Source organism: Cetorhinus maximus, chromosome 11, assembly GCF_964194155.1.
Source record: "Cetorhinus maximus chromosome 11, sCetMax3.hap1.1, whole genome shotgun sequence".
Taxonomy (NCBI): domain Eukaryota; kingdom Metazoa; phylum Chordata; class Chondrichthyes; order Lamniformes; family Cetorhinidae; genus Cetorhinus; species Cetorhinus maximus.
The window spans coordinates 6,598,622-6,620,556 of NC_135889.1; the positions used below are offsets into that span (position 1 = coordinate 6,598,622).

Here is a 21,935-nt window from a genome sequence, read left to right on the forward strand (position 1 = left end):
TTTGCCTCGTAAAATGCACTAAATGTGATGGTTTACTGACTAATCACTCCATTTATTAAGCTGACCTCGAGCTCCTTTGATTGTTTTAAATGCACTGCGTTCTTGTAGCACTAGGCATGACAGGTTACTCTGAATTGGGTCTTTGGCTGATTTTCAGTATGACGCACGCGGTATGCGTGTACTGCTACCTGATTCCTTTCCAGGGATCTGTGAACAGATCAGGAGTGAGATTGGGTTTGTCAGTATTTGTCCCCGATGTCCAAGAGCACCGAGATAGGCTCAAGTGAGGAATGGATGAGACGCTGTATGGTTACTACTGGCCACTTTTGCCCCGAGTGATGGCAGCAAGAAAAGGAGATCTGCCTCTGCCTCAAGCAGCTGTGTATTTGCACTCTGCACCATCCAGTGTACAGTCACCATCCTGCTAAGATTCTTTCCCAGTGAGTAATTGAACAATTAGGTAATGTTTTAGGGCTGCTGTCCTCCAGGCTTGCTTAGTGCCCAATCACACACAACAACAAGGTTCATATTTTGTGAAGAGCTGGTTGCAGTGACACTGCTCAGTGGATGATTATGGATACAGATGGCTTGATCCAACTGGTGACAAGAGCCTCTTGGTGCCTGTTGTAGGATGTGCAGTGGGAAGAATGAGAATTAAAATTTTGTTTCAGCTGCAGCTGCTAGTTGAAAAATAAGAAGTTCTTTGTTGAGCAGTGTCTGTCCACAGAATGAATTTACTCAGAATATCCTCTTTGCTCTCTCCCTTTGCCTGTCTGTGTGTCTCTGTCTCTGGCCCTCACTCCCACCCTTAGTCAATCCTGCTTTCTTCTAGCTTCTACTTTCATCTAAGTGATTCAAGTCGAAGAGAGCTAATTTCAGTGAGTTGAAAAGGATTCTGGCCCAGGTGCATTTGAATCAAAGATTGGCAGTAAAACAGTAAATGAGCAATGGGAGGTCTTCAAAAAGGAAATAGTCCAGATGCAAAGTAGACACATTCTCACAAGAAGGAAAGGAAAGGCATCCAAAACTTCTGGATGACTAAAGACATAGAGATTAAAATGAAAATTAAAAATGATGCTTGTAATAAATATTCGGCTCACAATACAGACCTAAGCTGAATACAGGAATCACAGAAGAGAAATGAAAAAGGAAATAAAGGTGTGTGAGAATAGATTAGCAGATAACATAAAAGCCTTTTCTAAATATATAATAGTATAATTAAAGGAAGGGTAGAGCCGATTAGGACCAGAAGTGTAGGTACAGCAATGCGCACAGTGTCAGTAATAAAACAGGGGAGCTGAAGTCGATCATGCACTAGGAGGAACAAAACATAGTGGGGATTACTGAAACAAGGCTGCAGAAAAATCAGGACTGGGAATTAAACATTGTAGGGTGTGACATATTCAGAAAAAGATAGGGAAAATAAGGGGGTGGAGTAGCTGTACTTATTAGACATAACAGTGGCAGTAGAAAAAAGGGACGCAGCTATCATCAAGTCAAAAAATGAATTCATAAAGATAGAGAGAAAAGAAAAATGGATCCATCACACTAATAGGTTCCGTCTACAGACCACCTAATAGTGGAAGGAAGGTGCAGGAAGAAATATACAGACAAATTAGGGAATTAAGTATAGACAGCATAATAATCATAGGGGATTTCAAATACCCTGATACTAATTGGACAGAAGAGGTAGGTAAAGGGGATAAGGGAATGGAGTTCCTACAATGTGTATAGGACTCCTTTCTAACCAGTATGTGAAAAGCCTACAAGGGAAGAATTACTATTTGATCTAGTGATGGGGAATGAATCCAAGCAGGCGTGGGAAGTAAAAGTAAGGTAACATCTAGGCAACAATGACTGTACTGTAATAAACTTTAAGATGATGATAGAGAAGGATATAAGTATGACAAAAACCAAGTTTGTAGATTGGAAGAATGTTCATTTTGAGGTGTTATGAATCCAGCTGATGTAACTACTGGACAAGCCAGATCTCCAGATGGAACCCGGCTCGATAGATCCTAACTTTTTTTTAGTTTAGAAACTACTGTACTGAACAAAGTCACAGGAGTCAGCTGATGAATGTGTAACAAAGGAATAAAACATTTATTAAACAAGAAAGCATGAACTATATTACAATAATCCTCCACCCACATCCATACCTTTACAGATATATACAGACTCATAAGGTTAACACAAGTTACAAAAGCTACCTTATTCTCTAATGTTCACAGTAAGTACACAGTCCATATAAACCAATAGGTGACCTGTGGTCAGACACACCACACTGAAACCAAGTGACTGATGCCATCCCAAACAGATGCTATAGATCCCTCATCAACTCCCCCCAAATGCTTGTCCCACCATGAGCCCACTGGTCTCATTAAACTCCGTCTTTCACAAGTGGGTTTCCAGTCTCCACTCTCGAAGAATCCGCTTTGGAATCTTTCTCCAATCAACGCTTTCTCTCAGACGCCTTCCACCTCCAGGGTTCGAACTCTCCTTCCGATGTTCCTCTCCCCTGATCACCACGTGTATTCAAGCTTCCTTCCATGCACTCTCTATCAGACTCAGCCATGCCAACAGAATACCATTGCTTCACATGCCGATGGTAAAGAATTACAGACCATCAGCTGTCTCCTTGTATCTTCTGGCTTCTTGCAAGCCTATTTTGCTTTGAATTTGCATCCTGCAGCTTTCTTCCTTTAAGCTTAGAGTCTTTCTCTGCTCCCCATTCTTAACTTCACTTAACAGGACCTTTTCCAGATTCCTGTTCTTGTCCTTTGACTTAACTCAAAGGGCTTCTTGGGCCTTTCTCTATTTCCTTTAGGACCTGCTCCCTGCCGTTCCCTTTCCCAATAGATTGCTGACAACTTGGTATCTCCCTTGAGATCCAGAACTCACTTGACATTCACTATGACTTTAACTTTAGAGCAACTCATCTAAGATTCTTAGACTTATTTTCCTCAGCAGTCGGCTAGTATGTCAGCTAGAGACTTAAACTGCTGCCGTCACCTGAAGAGCAGAATGACCAACTGAACTCAAACTGCCGGTGTCTGTGTGGAGCCTCTTTTTCAGGACCCCTGTTGCTAGGCAACAGCAGTTTTTTTCTACCTTGTTTGTTTGTTTTAACTCCCCTTCAAGAGTCGTAAGCCTCATTAAAATGCAGTTTTCTTTTAAAGTGAAACTGAAACTCAAGTTCTCCCTTAACACAAATACACATATCTTATCTAAACTCTCTAGTTCCTAACAGAGGCCTGAGTATAGAACTTGGGGACATAAAATGAGAAGCTATATTGGCAACCAACAATGTTGAACAATAATGAGAAACATTTTAAAATAGCGTTCAACAAGGGTGCAGAAAAAGTATATACAGTAATCCATTAAAAGTTAAGAGCAAACTGAGCACTGATTGGACCCTATTGTTCCATAAGGAACAACTGAAAGTTAGAAAAGAGGCATACATTAAGTACATACACAGCATGAATGTGAAGAGATTAGCAGAGAAGTCAAAAAAAAATTAAGGAGCCAAAGAGGAACTATGAAATTAAATTATCAAGGAGCTTAAAACAAGATACTAAAATATTTTACAGGCATATCAATAAAAAAAGGAAGACTGTAATGGGAATAGGACCGTTAAGGGATAATGTCTAATTAAGGAATTTCAGGTTAATGCCACAAGTAATGATAGAGAAATGGAAGAAATATTAAATAATTATTTTGCTTTGGTATTTACCAGGGAGATGGGAACAGGTAGACATGACATTGAATGATGTAATGAGATGAGTGCATTTTAAAATGTAAGAAACACAGGATGTATTGATTAAAATAGGACCCCTGGTCCGAATAGATTGCATCCATGTATTTTAAAGGAATCTAGGAAAGAGATAGCAACGGCATTGCTGCACATATTTAATAAGTCTTTAGAAAAAGACGGCTGTTGGATAGCTAAAATAATTCTTATATTTAAGAAGTTTGGTCTAGGGAATTGTAGACCAGTCAGCTTAACATTGGTGGTAGGGAAAATAATGGAATCCTTACTAAAGGACAGAATAGAAGAACATCTAGAAATGAGAAATATAACAATGGATAGTCAGCATGTAATTCATTGCTTGCTGCTCTCTGTGCCCCATCCCTCCTGATGAACTTGCTATTTATTTTACAGCATTTGTGGATTTTATCTCTGTTTTATCCCCCTCATATCTAAATTAAAAATTCATTTTAACATGCTGGCAACTTGTCTGATTGATTCTTGGGTTTTTTTCTACCAAATTGCTAGAAGCGGTAATTGGAGTGTAAGTGGATTGCAGTAAAATGAATGTTCAATCAAACATTTAAATTAATGTAAAATGCATTCCGAGCAGTGATTGAAGACGGGCAGGAGTCACATGCTAATTACATGATTTCATGCTCCATGACTGCTTATTGCTACAGTTCATTGAGGGCATTGCTACTTCATCAAAAGCTTATTTTCGCTGTATATGTATTCAATTATAGCTGTGGGGTATTCCTTCCAAAAACCTTTGATGTCTGTGCGCGATTATATTTAAATCTGATCCACACTGTGTGCTCCTCGAACACCCTTGGCCATGTGTAAGCCTAATTCTGTCTTCACCTGATGCTTTCAGTGGGGGTGGGAGAGCAGTCACTGTGTAGCAAGGTGCACAAACGCTGTTCTTTATTACTGCCCCATCATTCTCTCCCCCGCCCCCCCCACGACTTCACAGCCAAAGTGAATCAGGACCCTGAGACCAGTTAGTAGTATGGACCAAAGCCTTCTGGCCTGACTGGTTAATTTCCACTTAATCAGCTGTTAGATGCGTACTCAACTCTGAGCCGTCTGCTGCTGACTTTTTGTTCTGTAAACTCCTCCTCCTCCTTTGGGGATGAAGTTTTTCTGAAGCCAGGCATTCAATCTTGACTGGTGATAAGTACTTTGATTTAGCATGGTTGACGTTGGAGACATCCTAAAGGTACTGGAAAAGCAAGGCTGCCCTTTTCTTCCCCCAGGTGGTTGGATGAGTAAACTTGGTGAACTTTCTGACTTGCAGAGGAGAAAGGAATCAAACACCTTTCTGACCAAAGGACTCGAGGGTGTCTTACTTATGTAGTGATTTGGAAATGGGGACAAGCTGAACTCTGTCAGAGTTTGCTATGTTAATTTCAGGACATTGCAAACGATGAGGAAGCATGTAAAAGACTGAAAATCAGAGAGGTTAGCAGTGTGCAAGGTTGGCGACAGATGGAGTTCAATCCAGAGAAATGTGAAGTAGCAGTATGTTTCCAGTCCAATGAGAAAGGAGGCGCTGCTAGACCTGGTTCTTGGGAATGAAGTAGGCCAAGTGGATCAAGTGTCAGGAGAAAAATATTTAGGGGATAGTGATTATTGTATCATAAGGTTTAGGCTGACTATAGAAAAGGACAAAAAACGATCCAGAGCAAGAATAATTAACTGGGGGGAAAGCCAACTTCAATGGAGTAAGAACAGACCTGGGCCCAATAAATTAAAGTCAAAGCTTGACAGGAAAACTGTAGCTGAACAATGGGCTACCTTCAAAGAAGAAAGTTCAGGCACAGTCAAGGTATATTCCTTTGAAAGAGAAAGCTCAGGCAAACAAAGCCAGAGTTCTAAAATAAAAGCAAAATAATGTGGATGCTGAAGATCTGAAATAAAATCAGAAAGTGCTGGAAAAACTCAGAGGTCTGGCAGCATCTGTGGAGAGTTAACGTTTCGAGTCCAGTCTGAATCTTCGGAACAGGTCGAAATCCCAGAAGAAGCAGCCTTCGGAGCAGTTCTGAAGAAGAGAAATATTGGGCTTGAAACATTAACTTAGTTTCTGTCTCCACAGGTGCTGCCGGACTTGCTGAATTTTTCCAGCATTTTGTTTTTACTAAAGCCAGAGCTTCCTGGATGACAAGAGATAGAGATTAAGATAAAGAAGAAAAAGTGTGCTTATGACAGATGTCTGGTAAAAAAATACAATTGAGAACAAGGCTGAATATCGATGGTTCAAAGGAGAGGTGAAAAAGCAAATAAGAGAAGGAAAGAGGGATAATGAAAAGAGACAGGCAGCCAAACTAAAAGGGAAAGCCTTCATAGGCATATAACTAGTAAAAGGGTGGTAAAAGAAGGATGAGGGTGGATAGGGACCAAAAGGGGGATTTACGCATGTAGGCATAGGGCATAGCTGAGGTATTTAATGAATACTTTGCATCTGTCTTTACCAAGGAAGAAGATGGCCATGTTGAAAGAGGAGTTAATTCAGACACTTGAGGATTTAAAATTGATAAGGAGGTGGTATTGGTTAGGCTGCCTGCACTCAAGAGTTGATAAGGCACCAGGACCAGATGAGATGCATGTAAGGATACTGAGGGAAATGAGATTGGAAATTGCAGAGACACTGACCATAATTTTCCACCCTTCCTTAGATTCTGAGTTGGTGCTAGAGGACTGGAGAATTGCAAACATTACACCCTTGTTCAAAAAGGGTTGTAAAGATCAGCCTAGCAGCTACAGGCCAGTCAGTTTAGCTTTGATGGGGAAACTTTGAAAAACAATAATCTGGGTCCAAAGTATAGTCACATGGACAAATGCTGGTTAATTAAGCAAAGCCAGCACTGATTTCTTAAGGGATAACTATGTTTAACTCACTTTATGGAGCTTTTTTTTTTGAAGAGGTCGACGAGGGCAATGCTGTTGATGTGGTGTACATGGACTTACCCCAAAAAGCATTTGTTACAGTGCTACACAACAGACTTGTGAGCAAAGTTATAGCTCATGGAATAAAAGGGACAGTAGCAATATGGATACAAAATTCCCTGATTGACAGGAAACAGTAGTTGTTGATGGATGTTTTTTGGGTTGGAGGAAGGTTTGTAGTGGAGCTTGTCAAAGATCAATGTTGGGACCCTTCCTTTCCCTGATGTATATTAATGATCTAGACCTTGGAGTACAGGGCACAATTTCAAAGTTTGCAAATGATATGAAAGTTGAAAGCTTTCTGTCCTGTGACAAGGATAATGTAGAACTTTAAGGACAAGTTGGTGGAATGAGTGGACAAGTGGCAGATGGAAGTTCAATGCAGAGAAATGTGAAGTGATTCATTTTGATGGGAAGAATATGGGGAGACAGTATAAAATAAAGGGTACAATTCTAATGAGGGTACAATTCTAGAGAGCATACAGGAGCAGAGGGACTTGGGTGTGTGTGCGCATAAGTCATTGAAGGTGGCAGGACAGGTTGAGGGAGCAGTTAATAAAGCATACAATATCCTAGGCTTTATTAATAGGAGCATAGAGTACAAGAGTAAGGAAGTTATGTTAAACTTGTATGGAACACTAGTTTGGCCTCAGCAGGAGTATTGCGTCCAGTCCTGGGTACTGCACTTTAGGAAGAATGTGAAGGCATTGGAGAGGGTAGAGAAAAGATCCATGGGAATGGTTCCTGTGATGAGGAACTTCAGTTATGAAGATAGATTGGAGAAGTTGGGACTGTTTTCATTGGAGAAAAAAAGGCTTAGAGGAGAGTTGATAGAGATATTCAAAATCATGAGGGTTCTGGACAGAGTAGATAAGGAGAAACGGTTCCTACTCATGAAAGGATTGAGAACAAGAGGGCATAGATTTAAAGTAATTGACAAAAGAAGCAAAAGCGATATGAGGAAAAAACACCAGGGAGCGGTTAAGGTTTGGAATGCTCTGCCTGAGTGTGTGGTGGAGGCAGGTTCAATCGATGCATTCAAAAGGGAATTAGACTGTTACCTGAAAAGGAAGAAAATGTGCAGGGTTCCCGAGAGGAAGTGGGATAATGGCACTAAGGAAATTGCTTATTCAGAGAGCCAGCACAGACACAATGGGCAAATAGCCTCCTCCTATACTGTAACAATTCTATGTTTCTATACTTTGGAATGATGGACAGTGAAAGGTGTACCCTAAAACCTCAAATCCTTGATGTGGAGGAGCAGGCAATATAGAATTGTGCAGATCAGTAGCTTTTCAAAGGTGCAAATGCAGGTTGGTAAAAGATGTTTTTAATAAAAGGTAGGTTTTCTAAAATTTGTACTTCGGGTCATTGATTACAAAAGCAAGAAAGTGATGTTGAATTTATACAACAGTTAAGCTGCTGTTACAGAACTGGGCATCTCATTATAAGAAGGGCATTAGCAGTCATAGAAAATGAAGATTCACTTCAGTGACACCAGGAATTGGAGGTTAGAGTTACGATGAAAGATTTCAAAAATTGGGCTTTTTCACTGGAGCAGAGAGTCTTAAAGAGAAATTTAATTCAAATATATGAAAGGTTATAGAGAATAAATGGTTTAAAGATTTATTTCTATTGGTTAGTGAGTCAGAGGGCCATTAAGCGTAGAATACTTTACCACAAGCACCTATTGAGGATGAGACTAGCATAATTTTAAAAGTATTGGATAATGATTTGAAAAGGAAGAATATAAAAGGATGTGGAGAAAGGACAGGGAACTGAGATAGGAGTAGACATTAGACAGTTTCTATTGAAGAGCTATACCCAGCACCCTGTATTTTAATCTGAACTTCTATGATTGCAGTATAGTGCAAGGCTGGGCATGTGGAAAGCTAAGCTATGAAAAGCACCTATGTTAGGAACTAGATGTTGTTTTAAGGAAGTTATATTTGTTTTTCTGGGCGTTAGGAACAAGATATAGCTTTAATTTTAATTTATACTTTTTAACTTGTGTGTTAAGAAACCTGGGTTTGGTTTCATTTTGGAATTTTTTTTGAGATGGAGCTGGGAAGTCTCCAGGACCTGTTTCTATACATGCATTTTTAATGAGGGTTTTATGACTCTTGAAGTGAAGGGATGGGTTACCAAGTGGTTAGTAGATTAGGGAAGTTAAAACAAACACCAGAAGTAGGAAAAAAAACTGTGCTGTTGCCTAGCAACAGGGGATGAGAGAGAGACCCCCACAGAGACACAGGCAGATTTTAGTTCAATTGGTATGTGTATACCACCGAGTGGAGTCAGAAAAGGTCTAAGACTCGCTGTAGCTGGAAATTATGCCAGACTGTTGAGGAAATGAGTTTAAGGAACTGAAATTAGTGAGAACTTTTGAGAGCGTGAAGAAAATCATGATTATGGACTAATTCTGAAATAGCATTCCAGTAACCGTTAAAATTTAGTTAGATGAATGTTGAGTATCAAAGATGCGAGAAGCAGCAGTTTTGGCTGATGCCTATGATATCTCACATAGATATGGGGGGAAATAGTCATGAGAATCAACAAGGAAACTGGAGGAATAGCAAATTTGGTGATGGAGAAGGTACTAGTTCTAGAGAGCAAATAGAAGGACGCCAACATAATAAAGGAGATAAGCTAGATCCTAAAAGTGATGTGAAGAAAATTATATGCTTTCATTGTATTAAAACTGGACACACTAAAAGTAATTGCTGGAAATTAAACAGGAGACTTATTGCAGTAGTAGGAGCACATAAGGAATCCTCAGGAAAGGAAATGGGTATATGTTTAAAGAGGATACGTATTCCCTTATCCTTCTAATCAAGGAGGCAAACCCATAAAGATATTGGGAGACACTGGACTAAATCCATCACTGGAAGACAAATTGTATCATCAGCCAACATCAGAGGGGCTAATGAAGGAAAAAGTATTAATTGGAGGTATACATGGAGGCTATAAACTCGTCCCATCATATAAGGTTGGATTAAAGAGTGACTTAGTATGTGGAGAAGCTGCAGTTTGAGTCGTGCGCCAAATTGCTATAGAACGAATTGACTTTATCTTGGGGAATGACCTGCCTGGTTCAAAAATATTAGCCTCACTGAAGGTGTTGGAACAACCTGTGGAAGTGAGAGGAACTGAGATACTACAGAAGGAACACCCTGGATTGTTTTCTGACCCTGTCTCGACTAGGCCTCAGGCGCGTAAAATTAGACAGGAGAGAAAAAGAAGCAGCTATATAAAAGGGAGATAATGTAGAAATTCAGTTATCCGACACTATTTTTGAAAACTTAAGCCAAAAGGAGGAAGGTAAAGAGAATAAGGCTGACATGTTTGGTCCATCTTCTTTAGTAGAAATGCAACAGGCTGATCCTGAGTTGAGAGAGCTGTATCAAACAGCCTACTCCGATTGAGTGTTATTATTTAAAAGACAAAGTGCTAATGAGGAAATGCAGACCACCCCAAATACCAGCTGACGAGAAATGGGCAGTCAGATAGTAGTTCAATCTGTAAAACATAGGGGTACAGAATAAATGTATATAACACTTTTTTTTACAGTAAACCAAAATAACCAAATTTACTGAATGACCGCCAAATTAAGAGATTACCAACAAGATTCCACTTTGTAACTTAAACTTGAAAACAAATCAGATCCCATCCAAATTACGTCTGAATTAATAGGCAAATGATGCTTCAAATAAAAAGGTAAATTTCACTTTAAATATTTGATACAAAGATGCATCTTACGCAACCACAAGCATTTTCGCATCACTCCCTGAACAAATGTGGCACTACATAGCTACACAGTTTCACAATATGTTGTTCTTTATTCATGCAAACTAGGTCAGGAGTCCTATTCGAGAACAGCTTTCGTCCTTCAAGTTGCACGGCAGGACTATCATCAGCAAGGCACACGTCTACAAACTGTCTCTCCCTGTCCTGACGAGGAGCTTTCCAGAACTCCTTTTCGACCAACTAATCAATAACATCCCTGTTCACCATTTGGCCGCTTCTGGGAAAACATCCAGCTCCTTAGCGTCTCCGAGCGATTCACATAGCTTTCCAGGTTTTAGACCTTTCTGCCTCCCAAAAACTCCTGTCTCCTTTCCTGCCAAACAGAAAAAAAATTGACCTCTTGCTGTCAATAAAATAAAAGCAAATGTGGATGCTGGAAATCTGAAATTTAAAAAAAAAAATGTGCTGGAAAAACTAAGCAGGTCTGGCAGCATCTGTGGAGAGAGAAACAGAGTTAACGTTTCAAGTTGAATATGACTGCTTCGGAACTGAAGGGAGGTAGAAATGGGCTTTATCCTGTTGGAAGGGGGAGATGGAACAATAGGGAAGGCCTGGGATAGATTAAAGAGCGGGAGAGATCAAATAACAAAGACATCATGGAACAAAAGGTAAAAGGAGTGGTAATGATTGTAGTAACCAAACAAAGCATTGGTCCAGAATAGGTATTAATGGCAGAATAATGGCCTGAAAGCAAAAATATGAAAACGAAATGGAGGACAGAGCTCATGGTCTGAAGTTATTGAACTCAATGTTGAGCCCAGAAGGTTGTAAATTGCCTAATGGAAAGATGAGCTCCTGTCCTTCAAGCTCACATTGCACTTCACTGGAACATTACAGCAGGCTGAGGATAGACATATGAATGTGAGAGCAAAATGGTGAATTAAAATGGCAAGGAGCTGGAAGGTTGGTATCATGCTTGCGGACTGAGCAGGCGTGTTCTGCAAAACAGTCACTCAGTCTGCATTTGGTTTCCCCAATGTAGAGGAGACTGCACTGTGAGCAGCAAATACAGTATACTAAATTGAAAGAAGTACAAGTAAATTGCTGCTTGACCTAGAAGGAATATTTGGGGCCTTGGATATTGAGGAGAAAGGAGCTAAAAACGCAGGTGTTACACCTCTTGTGATTGCATAGAAATGTGCTGTGGGAAGGAAATGGGGTATTGGGGGTTACTGAGGACCAGGGTGTTGTGGAGGGAAAGATCTCTTTGGAATGCTGTCAGGGGAGGGGGAGGTGGGAAAGATGTGTTTGGCAATTGCATCACACTGGAGTGGCAGAAATGGCAGAGGACTCTTGCTGAGAGAGATTTGCTTCATCTCACAAGAATTCAGTGTGTTCTTTCTGTCACTGTCTGCGTCTGTATGCTGATTGTCTTCACTCTCCAGCCTCTCTGCTTGTACCTCTCCTTTGTGTCTGCTGGCCACACAACCTCTTTCTTAACTTACTTCCTGTTGACACTCCTTCCAGGTTAAAGGTCACCAGGTCACATGAGCCAGTATTTCTTATTTTTCAAGAAGGATACAATTGACCCCTTTACAATTGATACAAACACTTTAACACTTTCAAACATTCTTTAAAATCTCTGTGGAAGCTATAATTAGTTTTAAGACATTACAAATTTTCCTTCCTGTACTGCTTCCAGGTCAAAGGTCATCACACACTAGAATACTGTACTAATGGTTACAGGGCTGCCACCATATAAAATGGAAGCACTGCACTGGTAGATATAGGTTTAGCACTGCAGAGCACTGAACTTGTAGGCATAATCCTGTCATCGTATAACACTGCAGTACTATCCTGGTGGATACTGGTATAGCCCTATAATTCTGAGGTACAATATTGATGGGCACAGGGCTGTCAATCAACACCGAGGTTCTGTCCTGGTGGGTGCAATGACCCTATAACACTGTGACACAATATTGGTGGGTACAGGCTTTCAGGAGTCAGGAGATGAGTTACTCGCTGCAGAATTTGTAGCCTCTAACCTGCTCTTATAACCATAGTATTTTATATAGCTGGTTCAGTTGAGTTTCCGATCAGTGATAGCCTCCAGGATGATGATGGTCAGGGATTCAGCGATGGTAATGGCTGTTGAATATCATGGCAAAGTAGTTAGATTCTCTCTTGAAGAAGGTCATTGCCTAGCACTTATATGGTGTGAATGCTACTTGCCCCTTACCGGTTCAAACCTAAATGTTGCCGGTGTCTTGCTACATGCAAGCACAGTCTGCTCCATTATCTGAGGAGTTGCAAATGGAACTGAAGACCATCCAAGACAAAACAACCCAATTAATCAACATCCATCCATAAATACTAACCCTCTCCATCTATGATGGGTACAGCTCGGTAAGTATGACGACATGTCATGCTGTTGCTTGATTGGCCTGTGGGGCCGCTGTCCCAATTTTGACACAAGTCCCCAGATGTTAGTGAAGGAGGACTTTGCAGGGTTGATTGGACTGGGTTTGTCTTTGTTGCATCCAGTGCCTAGGTCGATGCATGGTGGTCTGTTTGTTTTTATTCTTTTTTGACATTTTCATACTGGTTGATATAGCTGAGTGGCTTGTTAGGCCTTTTCAGAGGGAAGTTAAGAGCCAACCACATTTCTGTGCGTCTGGAGTCAGATATAGGCCAGACCCCATAAGGACGGAAGATTTCTTTCCCTAAAGGGCATTAAACAGGATGAGCTGCTCCTTGGCTCACTTAAATACCCATTGTATGATTGCTGTCTCTTGGGGTTCAACTAACTTGTCAGCTCAGTTCAAAAGTAGCTGCCAATCATATATAAGAATAGGAGAGGCCATTCATTCCCCCCTTGAGCCTGGTCCACTGTTCAATGAGAGCATAGCTGATTTGTATCTTAACTCAATCCATCTGCCTTCACGCCATGCCCTTGTCCAGAAAATATCCATCAATAATAGATTTAAAATTATTAATTGAGCTTTGTTTTGTGGGAATGAGTTCCATACTTACCATCCTTGGTGTGAAGAAGTGTTTCCTAACTTCTCTCCTGTGTGGCCTGGCACTTATTTTAAAGTTACCAGAAGGTGCCCCTTGTACTATACCCTCCCACCAGCCCATTGACCTTATTAATTTCAGTCAAAATCCTGAAAACTTCAATGAAATCACCTCTTCACCCCCAGTCAACACAAGACTAGTTTGCCATCTCTCCTTGTCTATCTCTTTGGACCCTAGTAATATTCTGGTGAATCTACACGGCGCTCTTTCCATTGACAATATATCCTTCCTAAGCTGTGATGCCCAGAACTGGATACAGTTACTCCAGATATAGTCTAACCAAAGTTCTCCTGAATCACAGTTTGTTTTTGTTGTGGCGTGGATTCTCATCTCAAACTTCTCCATAGTTTAGCAGAGAGCTGAATAACCTTAAATTAGGCTGTGGGCGCAAGCTCTTTGTGCCTTACAACAGAACTGTAAGGGACCATGACTATGCGAAGACTAAAGTACTCTGTGCACTCAAAATATTAACATAAGACCAAAAGACATCGGAGCAGAAATTAGGCCATTCGGCCCATCGAGTCTGCTCCACCATTCAATCATGGCTGATAAGTTTCTCAACCCCATTCTCCCGCCTTCTCCCTGTAACCTTTGATGCCCTTACCAATCAAGAACCTATCTATCTCGGTCTTAAATACACTCAATGACCTGGCCTCCACAGCCTTCTGTGGCAATGAATTCCATAGATTCACCACTCTCTGGCTAAAGAAGTTTCTCCTCATCTCTGTTCTAAAAGGTCTTCCCTTTACTCTGAGGCTGTGCCCTGGGGTCCTAGTCTCTCCTACTAATGGAAACATCTTCCCCACGTCCACTCTATCCAGGCATGTCTCATCTCTCCTTGCTCCCACCCAGGTTGCCACCAGACCCACACCATATCACCCCTCCTCCCCTCCCCCGCCCATTATAGCTAAGGTTTTATGTTACTACAGTCAGTGTTCAGACTAAAGGTGCCCAAATGAATGATCAAATCCTGCTTCTGGAGTTTGCTTTGGGTTTAGATTGGGACACTGAGAGGTCAGTGTGGGATTGCTGGGCAAGGGCAAGTTCTGAGGGGAGGGAAAACACACAGATCAAGTTTGCTAAAATTGCAGTTTTCGGTAAGAGCAGTGTGACACATCTGTGAGAAGCCATTGGCTCAGTCAGATCTTTGGTTTGTCTTTTCTTCACACCTCTTTTCTCTTAAAGTTACCTTCATCCATTTCCCAATCCTGTTCCAAGAACCATCCATCAGTGGAGCGTGTGAACTGGGGGCCTGCTCTTGCTGCTCCATTTGTAGCGAGGTGCAAGACTCACAGCCTCTGTTTATCCTTGCTTCTCCTGAAGGTACGGGGGCCGGATCTTGCTGGAGCAGTGCACCTTGCTGGTGCGCCGTTAGTTAGACCTTATTTTCTACACCCTTCAGCTTGAACATTTTTTGTGACGTAATTTGCTGGAAGTGCAAGCTGATAATGGTCAACTGGGACCTTAGTGAACATTGGAACCTACAGCATATCTACTTGAGCAAAGGGAAATGAAACAGGAGCGACAAAGAAGGCGGCTAAATTGGTCCGTAAATTCAATGTGAAATGAGGTACAGAAAGAAGGACTAGATTGAGAGAGAGTAAAAGAGGCAGAGGGAAGTAATTTTAAATAAAATTGATTTGTGTTGTTAACATGTTATTTTTCCAACAAGATTTGGCCTGCAGAGTGATGTTGGAGTACTGTTCCATGGATGCTTCACATGAGTGGTCAAGCAAGAGCACTTGAACACCACTCTTAAGTGTTGATTTAGCTATTCAAACCATTGCAGCCAAACCCGAATCTGCCCTTGCCTGGAGTGTTCGTGCAAGTGCACATCCCACAAGGAGCTACTGGGTAATGATCCTTGCTCTGTGGCCAATTTCTGCATTTGTCATGCCGCCATTCTGTTCTCTCTATCTTACGTATTTGCCTTTTGGATTGATATCACTATGTCAGCCAGAGCCTGGATTGAGCCTAGCCTGTTATCTCAGTTATACACTGGACGGTGCAGCTGTTCATCCAGCTTCACCCTTTTCACAGGATTCCCTAATCGGGATCTCTAAGTGAAGGCATGTGTAATGTAGTTTCTCTAGTGGTGCAGTTGTTGTGAGTTGTACACACTTTATCTTTGTGTGCAGTGGCAAGTGAGTAGTGCAAAACAATGTTGAGCGCATCCGCCTGAAACACAGTATTGGTATCTGACCTTGCAGAGGAGATTATGGCTTCGTTCTCTATCACTTCACTGCTCCCACTCCTCAACACATTGTTACAATGGGCTGGGGATAAATATGAAAATAAAAATAGCTGATCACTGAAATGCTGGTACATTATAGCCCTTTTTGCTGTGCCGTAAATTGGAAGAATGCAGTGGTATTATAGACATCCTGTACTAGACTTCTAGAGCAGCTTGTGACATTCTCTAGCTATGTGCTATACAAAGCCACATCCATTGAGAATCTTGCTAGGTGTGCCACTAGTTAAACCTTACCTTTTACACCTTTCAGCTTGAACGTTTTTTTCATGGTGTAACTTGCTGCAAGTGCGAGCAGATGATATTCCAGCAAGGGCAACTGGGACCATAGTGAACAATAGGACCTACAGTATATCTGCTTAAGCAATTTAAGCATTGAAAAAGAAAAAGAGGAACGACAGAGAGGCTGGCTAAATTTTCAGGACTGGCTGTTTCAATTTGTAGGAGCTCATTACTCAGTGCTGCAGTGCTTAAGTCTCAACTATAGGAACTATTGATGTCCCTTGTGTATTGTAATGGCTCAATATATGCTCAAACTTCTCCTGACACTCACTGATGTCATTTGAAGTAATGCCACTGGTATGGGTGACTGTCCTGGAATACCTGCATGCCTTCAGCCAAATCTGGTGCTAATTGTCAGAAAGCCCTTTCAGGAGGTAGGAACTTGAGTTTCCTAATGTTCAGGGTTGTCTTTGAGGGTAAGCGGAATGCTCAATTACAGATAGTCAAGCATCATGCCTAGGGTTTCATGCTTTATTCACCTCCAGACCTGACTATTCCAATACTTTCCTGGCCGGCCTCCCATTATACATAAACCTGAGCTCACCCAAGTTCTACTGCCTGTATCCTAACCACGCCCTGCAGTTCTGTTCACCCATCAGTCCTTTGCTGGCTGACATATATTGGCTCCTGATCCATCAATGCCTTGATTTTTTTTTAAAAAAAGTCATCCCTGTGCTCAAATCCCTCTGCTACCTTGTCCTTCCCCATCTCTGTATTGTCCTCGAACTCAACAGTCCTCTGAGAACTCGTGTTCCTAAAACTCTGGCCTCTTGTGCATTCCCTACTTCCTTCATGTCGCTATTGGTAGCCATGCCTTCAGCCATCTGGGCCCTAAGCTTTGGAATTCTCTCCCCAAACCTCTCCTCTTCCCTCCAGCTCACCCCTCTTAATACCCTCTGTGAAACCTACCACCTTCAAGGTTCTGATCATCTGTACTAATACTTCTTTCTTTGGCTTGGCATCCATTGTTGTCTAATTATGCCTCCGTGAAGTGCCTTGGGATGTGACTAGGTGCTATCTGAATGCAAGTTATTGTCCTGTTTAGTCCTATAGTTTTTTTGCCTCTTTCTCTGGGGAAGTGCCTGGCCTTGGCAATAGCCCACTGTGGGGATTCGCAGGCTTGGACGCATTGTTGTGAGTAGCCTTTGGGCACAAATGAGTAGGAATTACAGAGCCAGAGGACTCGCAGAGTAAAGATGTAAGTTGCTGGACTGGGGCAGGCCTTTCACTGGGGTTTGCATTCCAAATGCCAATCTGTCTCATTTCAGTGGACAGCCCTAATACCTGTTTCCTGTTTTGCTCCACGTTTCCAATATCTGCACTCTTTCTGTATACCCGATGTGTTTTAGCTAGCTTGATTAACTTGTCTTTTTTTCAAAAAGGCGGCAGATAAACAACGAGCTCTCGAGGAAACTAAGGCTTACACGACTCAGTCCTTAGCAAGCGTGGCCTACCTGATCAACACCTTAGCGAACAACGTACTCCAGATGCTGGACATCCAGGCATCCCAGCTCCGACGCATGGAGTCGTCAATTAATCATATCTCACAGGTAGGCCCACGTGTGCCTTTTCACAGCCCTATGATTCTGCCGGTGATTCGCTGGTTTTTCTGGTGTGATGGCATGCTAACCTTTCTTTAAACAATGCATTTTACTCACCTGTGTAGTTCACAATTCAAGAATTTGAACAAACCTGTTTTGCTATGACTTCATTTTTCTCTCCTTTTCACTCATTCTTGCTTAGGACGCAGGGTTCCACAGGTGCTGGGTGCCTCCAGAACTGCACGCAAATAGCCTGTGTGTATGCCTAAGTGTTTTTCAAGTATTCAGCTATGGGGGCAGGGTATTGAAGGCACACTCTGTACTCTCCTGATGTCCATGGGAGAACTTTCCGACAAGGCCTGCTCGCTCCTGCTTTATATTACAGTACTGTCGCCTGTCCTGCCCCACTATTTATATTGCTGCTTTGTCTCCATAGGCCTGTACTGCCCATCGTTTATATTGCAGCACTGTCACCATGGACCTGTATCCTGGCACTGTTTTATGTTACAATGCTATATCCTTTGGCCTGTTTTCTTCTCATTGTTGACTATACATTGACTGCAATATTCATGTGCTGTCTCCAGTATTTATTCAGCCTGCTCCTCTTGACTCAAGGAGCTCATAGCTCATCATTCAGAAGTGAATAGAAAAGCTTCTGGTTCCTGAGCCTTTTGTGTCGCTTTAGCAGGTCTCCCCTCAAGTTGTGATATCAGCATATATTTTTAAGTAAACAGTGGAACTCAGTAACCACTTGGTTTTGGGAGGGCAAGCGCAACTGTGGCCCCTTCATTCATCCCTGCTGAGTGCGCCCAAGCTTGGATATCAGTGATAGCCCACCAGTAGAAGAGTTTGTCTGCACTTGCTGTTTAGACTCAGACTTGAAGAAGAGGCTGTTGGTGAGATGAGTACCTCTGTACAGCATAAACAACTTAAGAGTTCCTATCCAAAGTGATTAATTCTGGTCTATGTTCAGTCGGTACCACACCCCCTCGGTGCATTGATTCAGCAAGGATCCATCAGAAGCCCTGTCCACTCATGGACTCAAAAGAGAATCCGTCAGAAGCACTGTCTGTACATTGACTCAGCGAGTATCTGTCAGAAAATCTGTCCATGCATTACCTCACTAAGATGTTGTTTGGAAGCCTGTTCGGTGCAATGACTCAGTGCTACCTCTGACGGAAACTTGCTCGGTGGCCTTTAATCATCAGATGTCGCTATTTGTGGCTGTTACTGTAAACATCTCTGAGCTTTCTAATCAGACAGGGGTATGGTTGAGATGAGCTGAGATTCCCTGTCTCCCTCGCCTCCCACCAGCTATTAACACACATGCAAATCCCCACAAGTTTTTCAGGAAGTGTCACCTAACAGGCGTACTCAGTGTGTCACCAGATTTGTGGTGAAATGTGGTGGTGCACTCTAACCAACAGTGTGTGTGTGAATCCTTTGAGGAAATGGTAGAATTTAAAAAAGGAAATGATCTGGGTATTCTTGTGCATGAAAACACAAGTTAGCATGCAGGTGCAGCAAGTAATTAAGAAGACAAATGAAATTTTGGCCTGTATTGCTAGGGGGTTGGAGTTTAAAAATAGGGAAGTCTTGTTACAGCTGTACAGGGTGTTGGTGAGGCCGCACCTGGAGTACTGTGTACAGTTTGGTCCCCGTATTTAAGAAAGGATATACTGACATTGGAGGCAGTTCAAAAGAGATTCACTAGGCTGATTCCTGGGATGAAGGGGTTGACATATCAAGAACAGGTTAGGCCTTTATTCATTAGAGTTTAGAAGAATGAAGGGTGATCTTATTGAAACGCACAAGATTCTGAGGGGGCTTGACAGGGCAGATGTTGAGAAGATGTTTCCACTAGTGGGGGAATCTTGAACTAGGGGACATAGTTACAGAATAAGGGGGCACTCATTTAAAACTGAGATGTGAAGGAATTTCTTCTCTGAGGGTAGTGAACATCTGGAATTCTCTATCCCAGAGAGTTCTGGAGGCAAGATCACTGAAAATATTTAAAGAGGAGGTTGATAGATTTTTGAAATATCAGGGAGTTGAGGGCTTTTGAGGAGCTGGCACGAAAGAGGAGTTGAGGCCTGGGGCAGATTAGTCATGATCTTATTGAATGGCAGGGCAGGCTTGAGGGGCCGAAAGGCCTACCTCTATTTCTTATGTTCTTTCCTGTAACCATTCTCAGCCCAACAATACATACAGAGCACTTTTGCTGTCCTTTTGAATTACACTAACCTAACCATATCCCATTGCATGTGTCCCACCTCCTGCTGCAATGATCAATGGCAGAGTTTCAGCCATCACACCTCCAAATCCTGGAATTCAGTGCCTGGGAGTTCTGCCTTGTGGAATCGTCACCACTTGTAAAAGTCTCCTAAACACCCACCTTTTCAACCATGCTTTAGGTAAGCACGCTGAACTTTTCTCCTGCCCGACCACTTCTTTGAAGCACTTTGGGATGTCTTTCTAGGCTAAAAATGCTGTGCAGGTGGAAGGTTTCTTTATAAAAAAGAGAGAAGCTAACAGATATGACGAGAGGCCACAGACTTGAAACATTAACTCTGTTTCTCTCTCCATAGATTCTGAAGAGCTGCTGAGAACTTTCTGTTTTTATTTCAGGTTTCTAGTATCCGCAGTGTTTTGCCTTTGTCTTTAACTCACATGAGCCTTTTTGACTAGCAGCATGGTAACCTCTGGCATTACTTGGTTTTTTTCAAACATGAAATATTTAACACTACCCTCGTCCCTCTAGCAATGTAGTTCCTAGACCTCGAGATTGTTTTATCTATTGACAGTGAAACGTGATGTGGTGAAAGATGTTTCAGATGTTTAATTCATTGACAGCATCAATACTAACATCGGTTCTTCTCTTGGGGAAGGGAAAAATACCTTGAACTGGTTCAAACTGAGATGGGAGACATCATATGAGAGACTTTTACATGGACTGCTTCTGTACTGTTGATTCTATTTTGGCCCAATAGCCTATAACCATGTTTATACTCGACACCAGCCTTCTCCCACTTTAATTGGCTCTTTACACCCCTTATTTCTCCATTCCCTCCTCCCTTGTATTGTTGTCTGTAAGAAAACCACAAAGCAAACCTCCTTTAAAATGTTACTGCCACCTATTGCCTTCACTGGTGTTTTGGTCCCAATAAGACTTGGTCACCTGGAGGCACTAAAGGAAGCTGGGATCTCCAGAAATCTTTACAGCTAATGAAGTATGGACATCGTTGTAATGTAGAAAACACAGCAGTCAATTTGTACACAGGTTCCACAAGTAGCAGTAGGATAACAATCAGATAATCTGTTTCTGGCGTTGTTGGTTGGGGGATAAATATTGGCCCCAGACCACTGGAAGAAGCCCCATACTTTTCAAATAGTGCCATGGAATCTTTAACATCACCTGTGAAAGTAGGAGTCCTCAGTTCAGTGCCTCATCTGAAAGATGGCACTTTTGACAGAGCAGCACTCCTTCAGTACTGCACTGAAGTGTCACCCCGGATTATCGACTCAATCTGGTGTGAAACTTGAGCTCTCCATCTTCTACCCACTGAACCAAAGCTAACATTTTGAAGCCTTGCTTTGTAGCTGAACCAACAGAAATTAATTGGTAACAAAAACAGAATTACCTGGAAAAACTCAGCAGGTCTGGCAGCATCGGTGGAGAAGAAATCAGTTAACGTTTCAAACCTTCACGGCCCTTCGGCAGAACTGAAGCGTAGAACTATGCTTCAGTTCTGCCGAAGGGCCGTGAAGGCTCGAAACGTTAACTGATTTCTTCTCCACCGATGCTGCCAGACCTGCTGAGTTTTTCCAGGTAATTCTGTTTTTGTTTTGGATTTCCAGCATCCGCAGTAGCTTTTAGCTTTTTGTTTTTAGAAATTAATTGGTGTTGGGAACAAAATAATAGTGAAATGCTATCTACATTCAATAGTTTGGAGCCAGGAGATTTTAATAATTGTAATCAGTATGTTTTTGGTGTTGTCCAGCATCTTTCGCATGTAAGTGCAATTTCCATAAGCAACCAGGATTACCTGCAAACTGAAGTCATCTTTTATTCTCTCTTCTGAGTTAGAATTGCCCAATTCCAGCAGTTAACTCAGTCACAGAATTGTTACAGCGCAGAAGGAGGCCATTTGGCCCCTCGTGTCTGCACTGGCTCTCTGAGCATTTTACCTCTTGTCATTTTGCTGCCTTCTCTCTGTAACCCTCTACATTGTTTCTTTTCAAATAATCATCTAATTCCCTCTTGAATGCCCCAATTGAACCTGCCTGCATCACACTCTCAGACAGTGCATTCCAGACCCTGACCACCCGCTGCGTGAAA

At 42.0% G+C, this 21,935-nt stretch overlaps 1 protein-coding gene across 1 annotated transcript in view; it reads left to right on the forward strand.

Moving 5' to 3' along the window:
- Nucleotides 1-21,935, forward strand: part of abi2b (abl-interactor 2b) — a 131,492-nt gene that overhangs the window by 51,811 nt on the left and 57,746 nt on the right. The window contains exon 2 of the mRNA XM_078552777.1: nucleotides 17,438-17,605. Coding sequence (XP_078408903.1) covers nucleotides 17,438-17,605 — 168 coding nt within the window. The remainder of the gene's footprint in view (nucleotides 1-17,437; nucleotides 17,606-21,935) is intronic.